General features: G+C 48.4%; 1 protein-coding gene across 1 annotated transcript; it reads right to left on the bottom strand.

Moving 5' to 3' along the window:
• Positions 1-974: 974 nt before the first annotated feature.
• On the bottom strand, positions 975-16,378 carry NDUFS2 (NADH:ubiquinone oxidoreductase core subunit S2). Its single transcript, XM_033174428.1, has 14 exons — positions 16,198-16,378; positions 13,342-13,445; positions 12,182-12,372; positions 11,848-11,968; positions 10,703-10,815; positions 8,839-8,913; positions 8,538-8,615; positions 7,464-7,549; positions 7,201-7,320; positions 5,680-5,809; positions 5,468-5,563; positions 4,524-4,607; positions 2,542-2,599; positions 975-1,220 (listed from the first exon to the last, which is right to left on the bottom strand). The coding sequence occupies exons 1-14, from the start codon at positions 16,281-16,283 to the stop codon at positions 1,183-1,185; spliced, it is 1,380 nt and encodes a 459-aa protein (XP_033030319.1). The 5' UTR covers positions 16,284-16,378; the 3' UTR covers positions 975-1,182.
• Between the last annotated feature and the right edge of the window lie 12 nt (positions 16,379-16,390).

Raw genomic sequence — 16,390 nt, 5'->3', positions numbered from 1 at the left:
GAAGAAGGTGTTCCGGTTAGCCAGCTTTTTTTGGAATCCGAATGTACTCCGTTTGGGGGTGCACTTCCATTTTGAGTGCCACACTTCTGTTGTCTAGCAGCGGAGAAGGGGGGCGTCTCCTGAAGCTCTGTGGGAAGGAAGCGGAGTGCCCGCCAGCAGGTTTGCAGGAGCGCAACCCCCCCCCCCAATGCCGCTGCAGGAGCATGGGGGGGATCCGTGTGGATCCCAGTTCAGCTACTTATTGATTGATTGATTGACTGCGGAAATGGATAAAAGCCCCCCGCCATCCAAACAACGACTATCATCAGTGCAGGTAAGAATTTTTTTTTTTAATTTTAATTTTTATCATCTACAATGCTGTTTTATTTATTTTATAGTACAGTACATTGATTATTGCTTTCCTTTTACGGATCAGTGGTCTCGTTAGATAGTAAAATTCATGTTAAATTGCTGTTTTACAGGTTGTTTTTTAAAAGTCTGGAACGGATTAATCCATTGTGCATTACTTTCTATGGGAAAGCGCGCCTTTGGTTTAAGAACGGACTTCTGGAATGGATTAAGTTTGTAAACCAAGGTACCACTGGATGTGAATTTTCCAGACAGTAAGTTGTATAGAAATAAATGGAAACAATGAAGAAATAAACATGGCCAGTTGAGGACTCATGCTGGGCCAAATGAGGCCCAGCTGCTGCAGGCTGGCTCCCAACCACTGTTCGTTCTCTCTGGAGCTGCCAAGGGTTGAACGCAGCTTGTTCCGTCTGCAAAGCAAAATGATGTCTGTGTATGTGTATGTGTATGCGTTTGCTTTTTTCTTTTTTCTTTTAAAGGCCCAGCACTGACAGAGAGAGAGAGAATGGGAAAAAGAGAACTCTGAGAGCTTCAGCCTTAAGCAAAGGAAGAGGAAGCTGAGGGAGGCGGAGGTGAGGCCCCGCTGGCATATTCCTCATCACAAACACACACAGAGAGACACACCCTGAGTTTGCCGAGAGCATTTTGTTTAATTATAGCTAAGCCCTGCCTGCAGTGCAAGGAGGGCCACACCAGACTGTACACAGAGAGAGAGAGACACCGAAAAAACAGAGGAAGGACGGTGCATCAACAGTCCTTGCTGGGAGGTGCCAATTCTGGAGGGAATCCCCCTCTACGAGGAGATGCTGTGGTTCGCTCCAGGGGGCTCAATGCTTATCTATCCACTTCTCCAAAGACGATGTCCTGGGTGCCTGAGGAAGAGGAGGAGGAGGAGAGACGTGAAAGCTGCCAGGAATGGTACCTACAGCATTCATGTTAGACATTTGAAAGCGGAAGGCATTGAAGGGTTGCAGTCCTAGCCAAACTTCACAATCTGATGGGAATTGCTTTCTTGGAAGAAGCATGCCTAGGAAGCAGGCTGCTCTGCTGCAACCCAGTGCTTCACTTTTTAGGAAAACGGGATGCCCATCATCAAATGTTAGCAGACGACTTTGCCCACCCCACAAACTCCATTATGGAAAGTCTCCCAAGTGTGGGCTCTCCAGATGTTCCTGAATTACAGCTCCCATCATCCCTTGCCATTGGCAACATCTGGCGGTCCAGAGGTTCCCCACACCTGCTCTGACACTTGGTACGAGTCAACTCCCTCTGCTCATTCCACGATGAGAGAAACACTTTCCGAATGTGCTCAGGGGGAAACATTGTCTTGTCCATGGGTAGGCAATGTAAGGCCCAGGGGCCGGATCTGGCCCAATCACCTTCTAAATCCAGCCCACGGACAGTTCAGGAATCAGAATGTTTTTACATGAGTAGAATGTGTTCTTTTATTTAAAATGCGTCTCTGGGTTATTTGTGGGGCATAGGAATTCGTTCATTAATTTTTTTCCAAAATATAGTCCAGCCCCCCACAAGGTATGAGGGACAGTGGACCGGCCCCCTGCTGAAAAAGTTTGCTGACCCCTGGTCTTGTCTGACAATCAGATCCTCCACGGAGGAGGCAGACCCAGACCTGATGGCTCAACCGTGGCTTAAATTAGCCCCGGAGAGGAGGCATGGAAAGATGGGGAAAGCTATGTCCCTCCAGTTGTTATTGGACTCCAGCTCCCAGCAACCCCAGCCAGCTCAGCCAATGGTCAGGGATAACGGGAGCTGAAGTCCAGAAACATTTGGAGAGCGTCGCAGGTTTCCTAACCTTCGTACAGCAGCTGAGAGACTGAGGCTGCAGTCCTAACCCCACTTTCCTGAACGTATGTCCCATTGAATTTAATGGGGCTTGCTTCTGAGTGGGCACAGTGAGCACTGCAGACCGAGTCCCTGGGAATTCCGCCACCGGAATCCTCCATCTTACTACTGGCAAGCTGCTATCTCTTCTGCCGAAGGGGCGTCATTCTGTCTGCATGGATTATCAGCACCTGCTTGGCATGCAGACGGTCCCAGGTTCAGTCCCAGAAATCTCCAGGTAGGTGCGCCTCACAGAGCTACAGCTACCTGCTTCCCACCTGCCTGCCTGCCAGCTCCCCTCCCCCTCCACCAGCCAAAAAGTCAAACGAAAAGAATGGAAGTCAGACCTACCGATGATGGCCACCACATCCGCAAGCATGTGACCTTGCGACATCTTATCCAGCCCAGCCTGCAGAAATGGATAAGGGAGGCGAACATTTAAGAATGTGTTTGTTTGCTTGTTTTCAATAGAATTAAATGTTAGATGGATGGGGCAAGGAGAGAAAAAGACCAGGAGGAGCAAAGAGCTGGTCAGACCATCCTCCCTGCAGTACAGGGGTGAGGAATCTCAGGCCCAGGGGTCAACTGTGGCCCCCAAAGTCTATATCTGGCCCTCAGGACTCTCACTGCACCCCCACCCCAGGACCCACCCCACCAAGGGCCCTGCTTTGTACTTTCCTTCAGTGTTTTTGCCTAAACAGATCATTCATTTTCCTTGCCTGGATGGAGAGGGGCGTGTGCATGGAGGGTCATGCATTCCCCATCCCTAATTTAAGGTTTAGAACTGTCAGGAAGTGGAATGGTCTCAAGTGCTTTGCTGCCACCAAGCCAGGGCTAAAAATACAGCACACAGGTGGCTTACACCGGATGTGGGGAACCGCTGCCCCTCCAGAGGTTGCTGAATGACCATTCCCACCAGCCAATGGTTGGGGGTGATGGGGATTGTAGTCCAGCAACATCTGGGAGAGCCAAAGGTTCACCACACGTGGCTCAAAATGTTCTCCTATACAGCCTCTCACCACAAATGTGACAGGAGGGAAAAAGCAGAACTGGAAACCAAATTTAACTTGCTGAGGAATCACAGCCTTGATTTTAAAAAGCATTTCACAAGGTCTAGAAACTTGAGGGCTTTAAAAAAAATGCACCAAGCAAACAATTCCTGCTGAAGTCATATGAAGCCAGCCTGGATAGCTCAGTTGGTTAGAGCATGGTGCTGAAATGCCAAGGTTGCAGGTTTGATTCCCATATGGGACAGCTGCATATTCCTGCATTGCAGGGGGTTGGACTAGATGATCCTCACGGTCCCTTTCCAACTCTACAATTCTATTATTCTAGGACTGTTCTAAGACTCCAAACTTGCACCTACTTTTCAGGGCCTAGCCCCGTTGAACTCAACAGGACCAACTTCTGAAGAAACATGTAACATGTAAGTTTGTGCTGTGAATTAGGCTTTCCGTGGTCGAGAGGCCCAGTGATCTGGAGAGATCAATTTGCCTCTCTTGCAAGTTCAACTGAAACAGAATCATGTAAAAAGAAACATGGGAATTTGCTTAACTTGGAGACAAGATTCAGAGGAGTCAGCATTTTTCTGGAAACAGAATGAGTTTGCAGAACTCACACCACCCTCCCTGCATGTGCACCCGAAACCACAACCGAAACACAGAGTTTTCCCAACTCTAGGTAACGAGAAGAGGAACACAATAGAGGAAGGAAACATCCCCTACACACACACACACACAAACAAACAAACAAACAAATGCCAGTCAAACAGATGAGCAGAAGGATAGAGTCCCTTTTTTATTGCAAAGCTGAACTCTCCTAGCCTGTAAGGAAGAATGACTACCAGAAATAGTTCAAGGAAGAGCCGGGAAATTCCCCCCGCCAGCCCCCTGAGCAAATATTTCCAGTGCCGTTCTATTAAAACATGCAGCAAGGACACCTAAGCAAATCCGAGGGTCATGACGTATTGCCATATGCTTTTCCCAAGGCAAGGAAGGAGGGGCAGGGCTTGCCATGACCCTCCCCACCCCAGCTCACTGATACCAAGAAGCTTCCTTTGTTGGGTTTCCTACAGGTGCCTCCTTTGGGACAGACAAAGGGTGCACTGCCCCAGCCTCACTCAACCCTCAGCCAGCCCCCCACAGCCCCTCTGCCTACCTTCTTTCTTACATCCAGCCCAGACGGTGGCCCTGCCTATCAGCTTCCTCCTCCTTCTCAATCTCAGTGTTGCCCTTGCAGAACATAGGGCTAGCTGGCTCTGCCCTTCGTTGGCTCTGGCGCCACCTACTGTTGGGCTGCCTGCCTCCCACCCCGCCAGTCCTTGTCCCGCTTACCAGGTGGGCGAATCCCGGAGCCTTTATCTTGCAGCGGTAGGGCCGGCTGCTGCCGTCAGAGACCAGGTACACACCAAACTCCCCCTGCAAGGATGAGAAGGCAGAGGAGCAGAGGGGAGGAGAATTAGATGACCCAAATTGGGAAGCCGGGTTACCACGGTACCTGGGGTGTGAGAGGGCGGGGAGAGAGCGTGAAGCGGAGCATGGCTTTAGAACTTCCTCAGTGAGAGAGCTGCAAAGGATTCTGGGGCTCCAATGAGAAGGGGCAGGCGACATACAAAAGGACACGTCCACACTAGGCATTTAAAGCTGTATCGTACTGCTTTAAAGAGTCACGGTTTCCTCGCAAAGAATCCTGGGAACTACAGTTTGTTGAGGCTGCTGAGGGTTGTTAGGACGCCCCTCAAAGAGCTGCAATTATCAGAGTAGTTTAACAATCATTCTCTCTTCCCAGGGAACCCTGGGAACTGTTGAGTCCAGGCTGAGAATTAAGCCCCACAGATGCTCTCATGGTAAGGAGGAGGTATAACGGAGGGCAAGATTTGGCTGGCGAACCCTGCTGACAGCAAACTCAGGCGCTGACCAGACTGAAGTAAAAATGGGGCCTACAATGATGAAAGAGGAATCAGCATACTTGCAAGCATCCTGGGGCTTCCAGAAGTAAGGGGACAAATCTTTTTTTGGTGGTGGTGGTGGGGAATATCTTAAAAATGCACCAAGGAAACCCAACCACAGCCCAGCATGGACTGAGCATGCTCTGCTCAGTAGCTACAGAATGCTGAATATCGGTTTGCTGCAGCAGGAAGAAGCAAGCAGAAAGAGGGAGATCAGAGTGGCGGAATAACCAGGGAAAGGGCATGTCTGCCCAGAACGGGAGTACTCCATTTTGTTGCCAATCCGCTATTCCCTCCAATTTATGCACTGCTCAGAGCAAAGGACTGTACCTTGGGTGCCTCTATAGCTGTGTACGTAGCTCCAGGGGGCACTTGGTAGCCCTCTGTGTACAGCTTGAAGTGGTGGATGAGGGCCTCCATGGAAGTCTGGCGAGGGGGAATAAAAGACACACACACACACATTGTAAAACCCAGACAAAGGAGAGAGCTTCCCCATTTCACCACTAGGAGGTGCCACCTCAGCTCAGGGGTGGTTTTGTTACCTTCATCTCTGCCCGCTTTGGAGGGGAGATTTTGGCATCGTCCACTTTGATCTCCCCCTCGGGCATCTTGTTGAGGGCCTGCAAGATGATACGGAGGGATTGGCGCATCTCCTCCACTCGGCACAGGTACCTGTTAGGGAGTGCGGGGTAATGGTTAAAGGTGACAATTCAAATCCCTAACTCAGTCATGAAGCTCGCCGGGGCGGGGGGGCAGTGGTCATGGTCTCTCAGCCCATCCTACCTCACAGGGTTGTTGTGAAGATGAAACAGAATTGGAGGAGAAGGGCAAATACCACATTCAGTTCCTTGGCAGCAAGGTGGGACACAAATGCAATAAATAAAATGTTGGGCGTTCTAGTAAAAAAAACACAACAGTGTAGACCCAACTAGCCCTGAGCAGCTAGTGTGGCATAGTGGTTAGAGTGTTTGACTAGCATCTGGGAGACCAGGATTCAAATTCAAACCTGGCCATCAAATTCACCGGGCCGGTGCCTGTCTCTCAGTGTAACCTAACTCGCAGGGCTGTTTTGTGAGAATGAAGAGGGGGGCTGGGGAAGAAGCTTGAAATGAAAAAGGGGAGAACCACACATGCCGCTTTGAGCTCCTTGAAGGAAAGGTGGGATATAAATTTATTGATTTGAACCCAATGTTAGCCCTACTTAGAATAGACCTGCTTAAATAAATCAACATGAATAACTTAGGGCTAATCGGTTTTGGCCAACTAAATTCTACTCAGAGCAGACCCACTGGGCCTAAGTTATGCATGCTGTTTAATTTCAATGGGTCTATTTTGACTAGACTAACATTGGATATAATCAAATACTATACAGAACTTGGCTGGGTACCACCCAATGCTAATATTAAAATTAACAACAAGCCAGGGAGCTAGATAGTGAAGAACCAGACAGAGAGAAATCCCAGGAAGGTCCCATTAACAGAGCACACCAGGAAGGGGGCTAAGGAACAGACTGCCCACCTTCAGGCCAGAGGGTGGGCCCTTTAAGAACCTAGAACTCATCACATGGAGGTGGAGCCTGAGAGCAGGAGCTTAAAAAGGCTCATTCTGCTCCCAACCTTCCAAGGAGCCAAGTGGCTCATTTGGAGTTCTCCGTGGTCCTGCAATGTTCAACCGGCAGGGCCTCCTTCTCCCAGGGATCCTGCATCGAACCAAGCCAACACAAGCATGGCTCTTTTAAATCCATGCTCTCTGCAACTGCCACAAGAATTGGGGGAAGGAGGGGCTGGCAGTGACAGCTCATAATGGACTTGGCTAGAAAGTCAAGTCAAAATCTGTAGGCAGGTGAGATAATATTTCAAAAGTGGGAGGCTTTGGAAGGAATCCATGACCCATCGCAGCAGAGGAAGACATCGGATGAACCATTCTGACTGCTCTTATGATGAGAGAGACACTGTGCATTTTGAAGAATTGCATACTATTACTGAGAAGTTGCTGGAGAAGCTCTTGGGGGCGTGCAGACCACCAAGTGCAGATAAATCTCCCTCCAGAAATTGGAACCACACCTATCGTAGCAGTCGCCTCGTGACCCAATCGGGACATCGAACTCCACCTGGTCGTAGACGTCGTACGGCTGGGTTTTGCGAAGGTCCCACTGGATCCCTGAGCCACGAAGCATCACTCCACTGACGGGGAAAGACGAAGAGGAGAGATGCAGGAGGAAAAACGCAGCTTTTGTGCCCAAGGTTAAAGTGAGCACCCACACAATGCAGGGCGCCCTAATCCTGATGGACACCAGCTTTACCACGTGATTTCACTGCTCCGTTACCTAAAACCATAATTGAGAGCTTCCTCCGACGTCACCACTCCAATATCAATTGTCCGGTTTTTCCAGATTCGGTTGTTTGTCAGCATCTGGAGAGATGGAGGGAAAGAAAAGATACAAATAACTGAGCTGTGGAGTCTATATTGGGGGAGTGGGAAACCCCAACCAGCTCTTCCCCCTTCAGATCACTGATTTCCAACTAGTCAGTTGTGCTCATGGCACAATTATCAGGTTCTGTTTTATATTTCTCTTAGGATAGGGTTGGTGTTACTGAACTATACCTCCCATCATCCCCAACTATTAGGCTATCCTGGCTGCAGGCAGCTGGAGACCAACAAGATCTAGAGGGTCACAGACTCTCCAACCTTGTTTTAAGAGGAAGAAGGGGGGGGGAACCATGGAGAAGAACAGAGTGTGTGGATGTCACAACAAACCATAGTTTAAGCATGATAAACCATAGCTTAAACACAATAAACTATGGTTTACTGCGACTAGCACAAACCTAGGACTCTTCTCCCCCTGCTCCTTCTTTAGCACAGTTGCTACAGCCTGAAACTGTGGTTAATTTTAACTCTGGTTTTGCATAGGTATTTATTTTATTTAAAGCAGTTAAAGCCACTTATTTAAAAAAAGGAAACCTCTAGGTGGTGTACAACATAAAAACAGCACTGTTGAAACAAAAATACAACATTAATACCCTTGAAACAAAATCAGGAATTCATACAGATGAAAACAGGGTCTGATCTTTTGGCTGAGGGAGAATCTGAGTGAAAAGATACATTTTTTACAAGTATGAAAGATCTTTAGGAAAACACAAACAAAACCAAGGAGTGCCCCCCCACAACCCCCATGAAGAATGAATGTGCTCAGTAGGCATGAAATACTGACTACCTGTTGGAGGGGAAACTAGGGGAGGAGCATAGGATGGTTGAAAGAAAGCAGATTTGTTTGACTGGCACCCTCAACAGGAGTTTTTAAAATCCCAAACAGCAGGAGCCTGCCACAGTAGCTTGGGTGGTCACAGAGAAACCTTGTGGCAAGGGCTGCCCCCCCCCTTGTTTGTCAACAATGCCTCACCTCTTCCACCTCGTCTATCCGGATGGAGAAATTCTTCACAAACTCATAGATGTCATCCATCAGCCCGAGAGGCATGTCCTGAGTGATTGGGATGGAGAAGAAGAGAGGAGCAGATGCTGAAAAGACATCCTGGGATTGTGTTCAACTAAGACTAGAACCGACAGTGGATACAACCCACAGAGAGAGAGTCGGGGAGTCCTGGAGAACTAGTGGTCTTCCCGTCTCTGTGAAAAACAAGTCTTCAGACCTGCCCAATCCAACATGGCTGCCCACCTGTCTGGTCACAAAGTAGCCTTCTCACCTGGTGGACCCCTCCTGGTCGGACGTAAGCAGCGTGCATCCGGGCTCCAGACACCCGTTCGTAGAACTCAAACATCTGGAAGGCAGACAAAGAGGGAGGGAAGGGGGACATTTTACAGGTGCAATCCTGTGAACAACTCCCAACTGGCCTCTCCCATTCTGCCATGGGACAGTGGCTTCCCCACCTGGTGCCTTCTTTTGGACTAAGGCTGGCTGGGGCTGACAAGAGTGGGGTTGGACTAGATGACCCTTGGCGTGCCTTCCAAGGACCCTACAATTCTATGATGCTATGCAAAGCTCAATCTTTTTGACTAGGTGTGGCTGGGGCTGATAGGAAGTGCAGTCCCAAACACCTATAAGGCACCAGACTGGCGAAGGCTGTAGGTTTCTTGGTTTCATCCCAAACACCTCAAGTTCGCAGAGCTACGAACTTCGTGCTTGAGGTGTCAGGATGTTGCCGCACATCACGGCAGGCAGTACTGGGATAAGAGAGAACAACATGCCTACACCACTGAGCAAGAGCCCTGTGGATAGCTCAGTAAGTAGAGGAGACTCTTAACATCAAGGTTGTGGGTTTGAGCCCCACATTGGGCAAAAGATTCTTGCATTGCAGGGGGTTTGACTAGATGACCCTTGTGGTCCCTTCCAACTCTACGATTCTAGGATTCTAACTCTCCGTGTACGCTGTGCCACAGGGACCAGAAAGAGCTGTGGGATTTATGCAATCTGCACAGGCTTGTTTCCTTTGCATAATTTAGAAACTGGCAGGAGACGCAAGGTGCAGTAGGGCATTTGTGCCTCATCCCGCCACCCCCAAGAACTGCTTTTGGTTTCTGACTTTGTGTGCAGAGTTCTAAGGTGGGCTTCCACAATCATCAGGACTGGAAACCTTGTCAATTACTTTTTAAAACAAAGGTTAATATGCTCAGGACAATGAACCTGGCACCTTTTTTTGGGATGTGTGTGGAATCAGAAATACACACAACACTGAGCAGAGGCAGGCAGTCCCCTCTTATATGTCAGCTTAACAACGATCTAGGGAGGTACGCCAGTAGTCTTATGGCTCTACTGGAGATGGTGAGGTGGAGGGCTGGGCCATTCCATTGTCACGGGTGGGACACTTTGACCATGTTTTTTGGTATTCACACATGTGTAACAATGTAAATATACATAAAAATTAACAACCAAAATTTAAACTATGTTCTTAATAAGATACTGAACATTTTACTAATGTTTTATTATTTTTATGGATATTTTGGACAATTTTATTAAATGTTAAAAGTGTTGTCACGGGTGGGACAAAAAAAGGACATGGAGCTTGAGATAAGTTTGATTTATGGAAAAACTCTGTGAGTTGGGAGGTGACTCAATGATAAACTCAGCATATCTGTTTAAATCAATGTTTGTTGGTTACAACTATGCAATCAGGAATTAAGTTTAAGAAATTTAATGATACAAAATTAAGGAAAAAATGCTGTCATGGGTGGGACAATCATCAGAAAACTTTTAATTTGAACACTTCTGTGAAGACTACGTGGGTGGACTTTTGAAAAGAAGGTCCATAAAATAAACTTCTTTTGTCTTTAGCTTTTAAAAAAATGGTTAGACTGCACATTTGGAATCTTCCTCACCAAAGTCCAGTGCTCATCTAGCATTCTTATCAGGCTCATTTTTCACGGAATGGCCCGGCTTGCCTAATGATTACCTAGGCAGTTTGATACATGAGGATTTAAAAGTTCAAAACTAGAACTCTGAAACTTGTCTGGGAACAAATGGGCAGCTGGTGATGAAGCTGGCAGATGGCACTCCATGCCACCAAGGCCACTCGCGTCTCTGATGACAGTGCTGGATCCAAGAGTACTTGCCTTTTCCCTCTCCTCAAACATCCAGAAGAAAGGAGTCATGGCCCCAATGTCCAGGGCATGGGTTGTGATGGCCATGATGTGGTTCAGGAGACGCGTGATTTCGCCAAAGAGAACTGGAAAGGAGGAAGAGACTCAGGTTAGCTACTGTGAATGCAGAACCAGGGGTATGTAAGGAAATGGATGGGAAGGGAGGATAGGGCACATATTAAACACTACGATCCTAAGCATGTTTACTCAGCCACATGGAACTCAAAGGGGTTCACTCCTTAGTGAGAGTGTTTAGGACTGAGGCCTAGGACACAGTGCAGGAGTGAGGTACCCGTGAGCCTCTAGGCACTGTCAGACTCCAACTTGCATCCTTCCCGATGGCTGGATGCAAAGGAGTGGTGGGAGGCACTAGCTGGGGAACCCCCCAAGGGAACAAGACCCAGAGCCAAGAGACTGGTGGTGGGATGATGATATGTGATCAGAGGGAGAAGAAGGGAGGACTGGGAGCAGGGGGTGTTGGAAGCTGAAGAGGTGACAGGGTTTAGGGAGCAGGAAGAGTCTATGTCAGAGAGCAGTCAAGAATCAGAGGCAGAAGCGGAGGCTGAAGAGGAGGGGGGCCAGGAGGCAGAGATCAGTAAGGCTTCTGAAGAAGCCAGGGCAAAGGGCAGCTCCTTACCCCCCACCCCGATGTCCCAGAACTTTGCCAAGACATGAAGAGGGTGGAGGAAAGAGAGACAAGATGAAGGAGCCTCAGATTGCAAGGAAAAGAACTGGGAGGGGCTTAAGGAGTGGTGGGAAGGTAGGGAGCATCAACCCTCACAACTGCCCCATTGGGACTAGTTCTGCTGGGAAGAGTTATGCTCACTGGCCTGAGCTGTGTTTGTTCCTTTGAATAAAGAGTTAACTTCACTGACACATGAGTTATTGCTGACCTGACCCCAACACCCGCCCTGACACCCAGACAGCACAACCAACAGGCAGGGGTGATGGGAGTCAGAGTCCAACAACATCTGGAGGGACACAGGTTCCCCTTCCCTGATGTTGGCTTGTTTAAAGGTACACAAACCAAGGAGGAAACATGGGCTGCAGTTCAGTGGCATTGCTTGATTTGCTAGCTGCAACCACACCCTTGTAAGCCACCTGCTTTGCTTACCAACCTCGGATCCACTGAGCCCTCAAGGGTGGACGGATGTTGAGCAGCTTCTCCACCGCCAAGGAGTAGGCCTGCTCGTTGCACATCATAGAGACGTAGTCAAGCCGGTCAAAGTATGGCAGAGCCTGAGCCAGAAAAGGACAGTTGGAAAGCAGCTAGAGACTTGCTCAAGGATCTTCAGAACATATTAAGAGTTTTACTGGATCGGGCCAGTGGCCCCTCTCGTCCAATGTCCTGTTCTCACAGTGGCCAACTGGAGGCCTGCGATGGGAAGCCCGCAAGCAGGACCCGAGTGCTAAGAGCAGCTCCTGCCACGTGCGATTTGCGAGCCAGATTACCTGGAGATAGGTCTTGTACTCTATCAGCTTCTCGGTGCCCCGGTGAAGCAAGCCGATGTGGGGGTCACATTTCTTCACAGACTCCCCGCTCAGCTCCATGACCAAACGCAAGACCCCGTGAGCCGCAGGGTGCTGAGGCCCAAAGTTGATGGTCAGATTGGAAACGTTTTTCTCGAAGGGCGGGTCCTTGTCTGTTCGGGTCAGAAGAGCACATGTGAGACATCTTGCTGGTAAGGCAGGAGAAGGGAGTCCTTCCTCAACCTAACGGCTGCACTTACTCGTAGGCCAGCAACTGGGGAAACACATCTGTGGGTGGGGCAAGAAGCAAAAGTGGGAGGAGCAAAGGATATTACCTTTATCCAGGGATGGGGAAACTCAGGCTTCAGGGCCTCAGGGCTCTCTGCAAGCCACACACCCTTCCAAGCCACACTGCTTACCAGCCCTGCTGTGTCTCTTTGCAAGCGTTTTTTTCTGGCTGGAATGTGTCATTGAACTGTGATGAACCCTTGCTGACCAGGAGACAGAGAAGTGTGGCGGGGTGGTTATAGAAACCTCTGGGTTTTGTGTGTCTGAAGGTAGCCTACTGTACAAAGGTAAGGGCAAAGAATGGGGAACCTTCCAGGTGGCTAATAATTTATGCTACCCATCTGATTGGGTTGCCCAGTAGTGAGCAAGGCCAGAGGCAAAAGTAGGCATAGCAACAAATGAGAATTTTACCATTCTAAAGCTAGTTTCTTCACACACTGTGTTTGTTTTTTAATGAGATTTGTTTTATTTTGATTACGTGTGGATGTTCTGAAATTGATCCGGCATGGAAGCCAACCTACTCAAAAGCAGACCCCATGAAATCAATTGACTTAAGCTAGTCGCTGCCATTTATTTACAATGGGTCTGTTCTGAGTAGAAGTTAGCTGTGTGGAGCCTATCAGTATTTCTCAAACTTGGGTCCCCAGCTGTTTTTGGACTACAACTCCCATCATCCCTAGCAAGCAGGACCAGTGGTCAGAGATGATGGGAGCTGTAGTCCAAAAACAGCTGGGGACCCAAGCATGAGAAACACTTCTACATCAATAAATACAGCAGAACAATACTATATTTCATCCCATTGAGAAACTCCACATGAGAGGGAGACTCCATTCAGTTCTATGGAGGAAACTCACCGTTCCAGGGAGGAGGGACCCATTTTTCTGTCTCTTTCGTGGGATACATGACGGCGCCTCCATACTGCTGGACATACTCCACATCAGGCTGCCACTGCTTTCCTCTAAGGAAGGGAAGAAGAAATGTGAAGATCTGCTCAGGCAGCAACACTCAGTATGAACCTGAAAATAGGATGCTGACTAGCTTGTGTTGTAGGGCGAGCCTTGACACTAGGATAGATGCTGACCTTGGGAGACATCCATCAGATCTGGCTCCTATTTGTTTTCCTGGCTTTGAGTCAGTTGTCTGTAAGACCAGCCCAACGCTGTATTTTTATTTATTTATTTTACTGGCAGCTCAACACAAGTTTATTTTTATATTTAAGGGATTTATACCACACTTTTCACCATGTCTCAAAGTGGCATACAGGGAGGGGAAATAAAAGCGCACTATACACAAAATTTAAAACATAGATTCCAACCTCTTGCACTGCCAACAAAGACAAACAAATAGAGAACCTACCCACAAGGTGCACATACACTATGCCTGGCTTCCTCAACCTTGGCCCTCCTGATGTTTTTGGCCTACAACTCCCATGATCCCTAGCTAGCAGGACCAGTAGTCAGGGATGATGGGAATTGTAGTCTCAGAACATTTGGAGGGCCGAGGTTGAGGAAGCCTGCACTATGCAAAAGAATGAAAAATAATCACTTCCGGGTTCCTGCAACATGGCGGGCGGACCGTGGATCTGACAGCTCTGTCAGATTCGGCCTCACAGAGCTTCCAGGGAAGAGTGCAAGGGCGATGTGGTTCCCCCCCAAAAAAAACCCAAGAGGAGCATTGGGGTGCCTTGGGGTCCTGCTGTTCACAGACGGTACCTCGGCATTGCCGGTCTCTGCTCTCCATCCCAAGAGGTGCAGAGAGTGGGGGTGAAGCTGAGTGAAAGTGCCGGTGAACTAGGCACCATTGCAGCTCTGTGAAGCAAAGCCTCTGATCCAGCCATTCCAGTATATTGAAGCTGATTGCAAAGGTGAGGACTGTTTGATTGTTTCGGCAGGGTGGAAGGGGAACGGGAGTGTTAAAAGGAAGTCCGCTCCCGTTCCTGGTGCTATGAGCACGAAATACATACAGTGGTGCCTCGCAAGACGAAATTAATTCGTTCCGCGAGTGTTGTCGTATAGCGGAAATTTCGTCTTACGAAGCATGGTCGGAGGAAGTGCGGTTTTACGGGGAAAAATCGCAAAACGTTTTCGTTTTGCAAGTCGCGGCCATATGAAAATTCGTCTTGCAAGTCACCCTTTCGTTAGCGAATGCCTTCTGTCTCGCGAGTTTTTCGTCTAGCGAGGCATTCGTCTTGCGAGGTACCACTGTACAAGTGAAGTGTTGATGAAGTTTACCTTGGGAGATAAGTTAACTAATGAACAACAAAGATTAAAAGATTACACATAGCTTTCGTTTATACTAATCTCAAGATTTTTTAAAACATCGAACTTGACTTGAACTCAATTTGAACTTGAATCTCTCCTATGCTGTGATTGAACTTGACTTAAAATGGAGGACAAAGTGGAGAAGGATTGCAATGTTATTTAATGGAAGAATACTACAAATTTCCTCTCTGGAAGAAAGATTGGACTGACTCTCTGAATCTACGCTACTTTTGGGAAAGAATTTTTTGATCTTTCAGAGTGTTGAAGACATCTAACCTAATGGAATTATAATTGTGGACTTATTTTATTAAAATGTATTAGCTGGTTAAAAATCAAGATTAAAAAAGAGGACTATACTATTCATTGTTAATACTGGACTAAATCAGACTTTAAAATAACATTAATATTATAGTTTTACTTATATTGGTAATCAAAAATCATTTTGATGTGAATGGATGTAAAGATGGGAACATATAACTGTTAAAATCTGCTTTTGTGAGTAAGGTGGAAGGGGGTAGAGAAGAGGCTGGAAGTACTGGCTTTCTCTACTGAGCATAGTGAATTGGCCTTGACAAAGTACTGATAAAGCTAAAATATTACCTTCCTTTGGAGGGAAAGGACTTTTTGTTTTGGAATTTGATCTTAGAGAGGAAGCTGGGAAATGGGGAGAGAATTGGTCCCCCTTTGTCCCTGCAAGGAGCTGAGTGGGTGGGTAGAAGCGGGAAGGGAAACAGCGTTAGGTACCATTGTGGCGGGAAGGTAAACGGCTTTTCCGTGCGCTCTGGTTTCCATCACAGTGTTCCGTTGCACCAGAAGCGGTTTAGTCAGGCTGGCCACAAACACAGGCTCCCTCGGCCTGAAAGCGAGATGAGCGCCGCAACCCCACAGTCACCTTTGGCTAGACTTAACCACCTTTACCTTTATACATTTACCTTACCATGCAAGAGCATATAGAAAGTGAATCCAGGCCTGGGGACTGATGCTGCTGGACTCCAACTCTCATCAGCCTCGGTCAGCACGGGTGTGGGTGTGGGTGTGTGTTAGGAACTATGGTTCAACATATGGTTCCCCACCTCCCAGCTACAAAAGGGGTTGCCCTACATGTAACACAGAACGTCATTTGAACTGAGGTTCATCTCTTTTCTCCCCCAAACCTGTTTCAGTCTTTGGCCTCTGAACAGAAACGCACGATGCGACGTACAGAGACGCTGCGTCTGGGCATATGCAAAGGGCGCCTTTCCTCACAAGCGTCCTCCTGCACAGGCGATCGGAGGGCAGAGCTCTCAGGTCGCAGCACGGCTTCCATGAGGACTAGGACCTTGACATTTCTCTTGAAATTCACCGGGGTGGGAAGGGAGCCGCGTAGCCGTAACGGTAGACCCTCAGACATTAAAACAAAAAGAGGGAAAGCTATTTCCAGGATGGCGTGAAAAGGGTGGGGGGTATTACCTGCTGGGCGCCGCCCCCAGCGCAATCCCCTGTCTCCATGACCCTGAAGGTGCCCGCAATCTCCACAAAGCTCTGAGCGCCGCCATCTTCCTTGCGGGGCTGCGGCATCCCACAGACGTCAAACCCGCGCATGCTCCCCTTTACTGCAGAGCTTCGGAGCCGCCATTGTAGGTATGGGCAAAGGGGGAAATGC

The sequence above is a fragment of the Lacerta agilis genome, chromosome 17, assembly GCF_009819535.1.
Source record: "Lacerta agilis isolate rLacAgi1 chromosome 17, rLacAgi1.pri, whole genome shotgun sequence".
NCBI lineage: Eukaryota > Metazoa > Chordata > Lepidosauria > Squamata > Lacertidae > Lacerta > Lacerta agilis.
The sequence above is the reverse complement of the archived record's forward strand: the minus strand, read 5'-3'. Positions and strand labels throughout refer to the sequence as shown.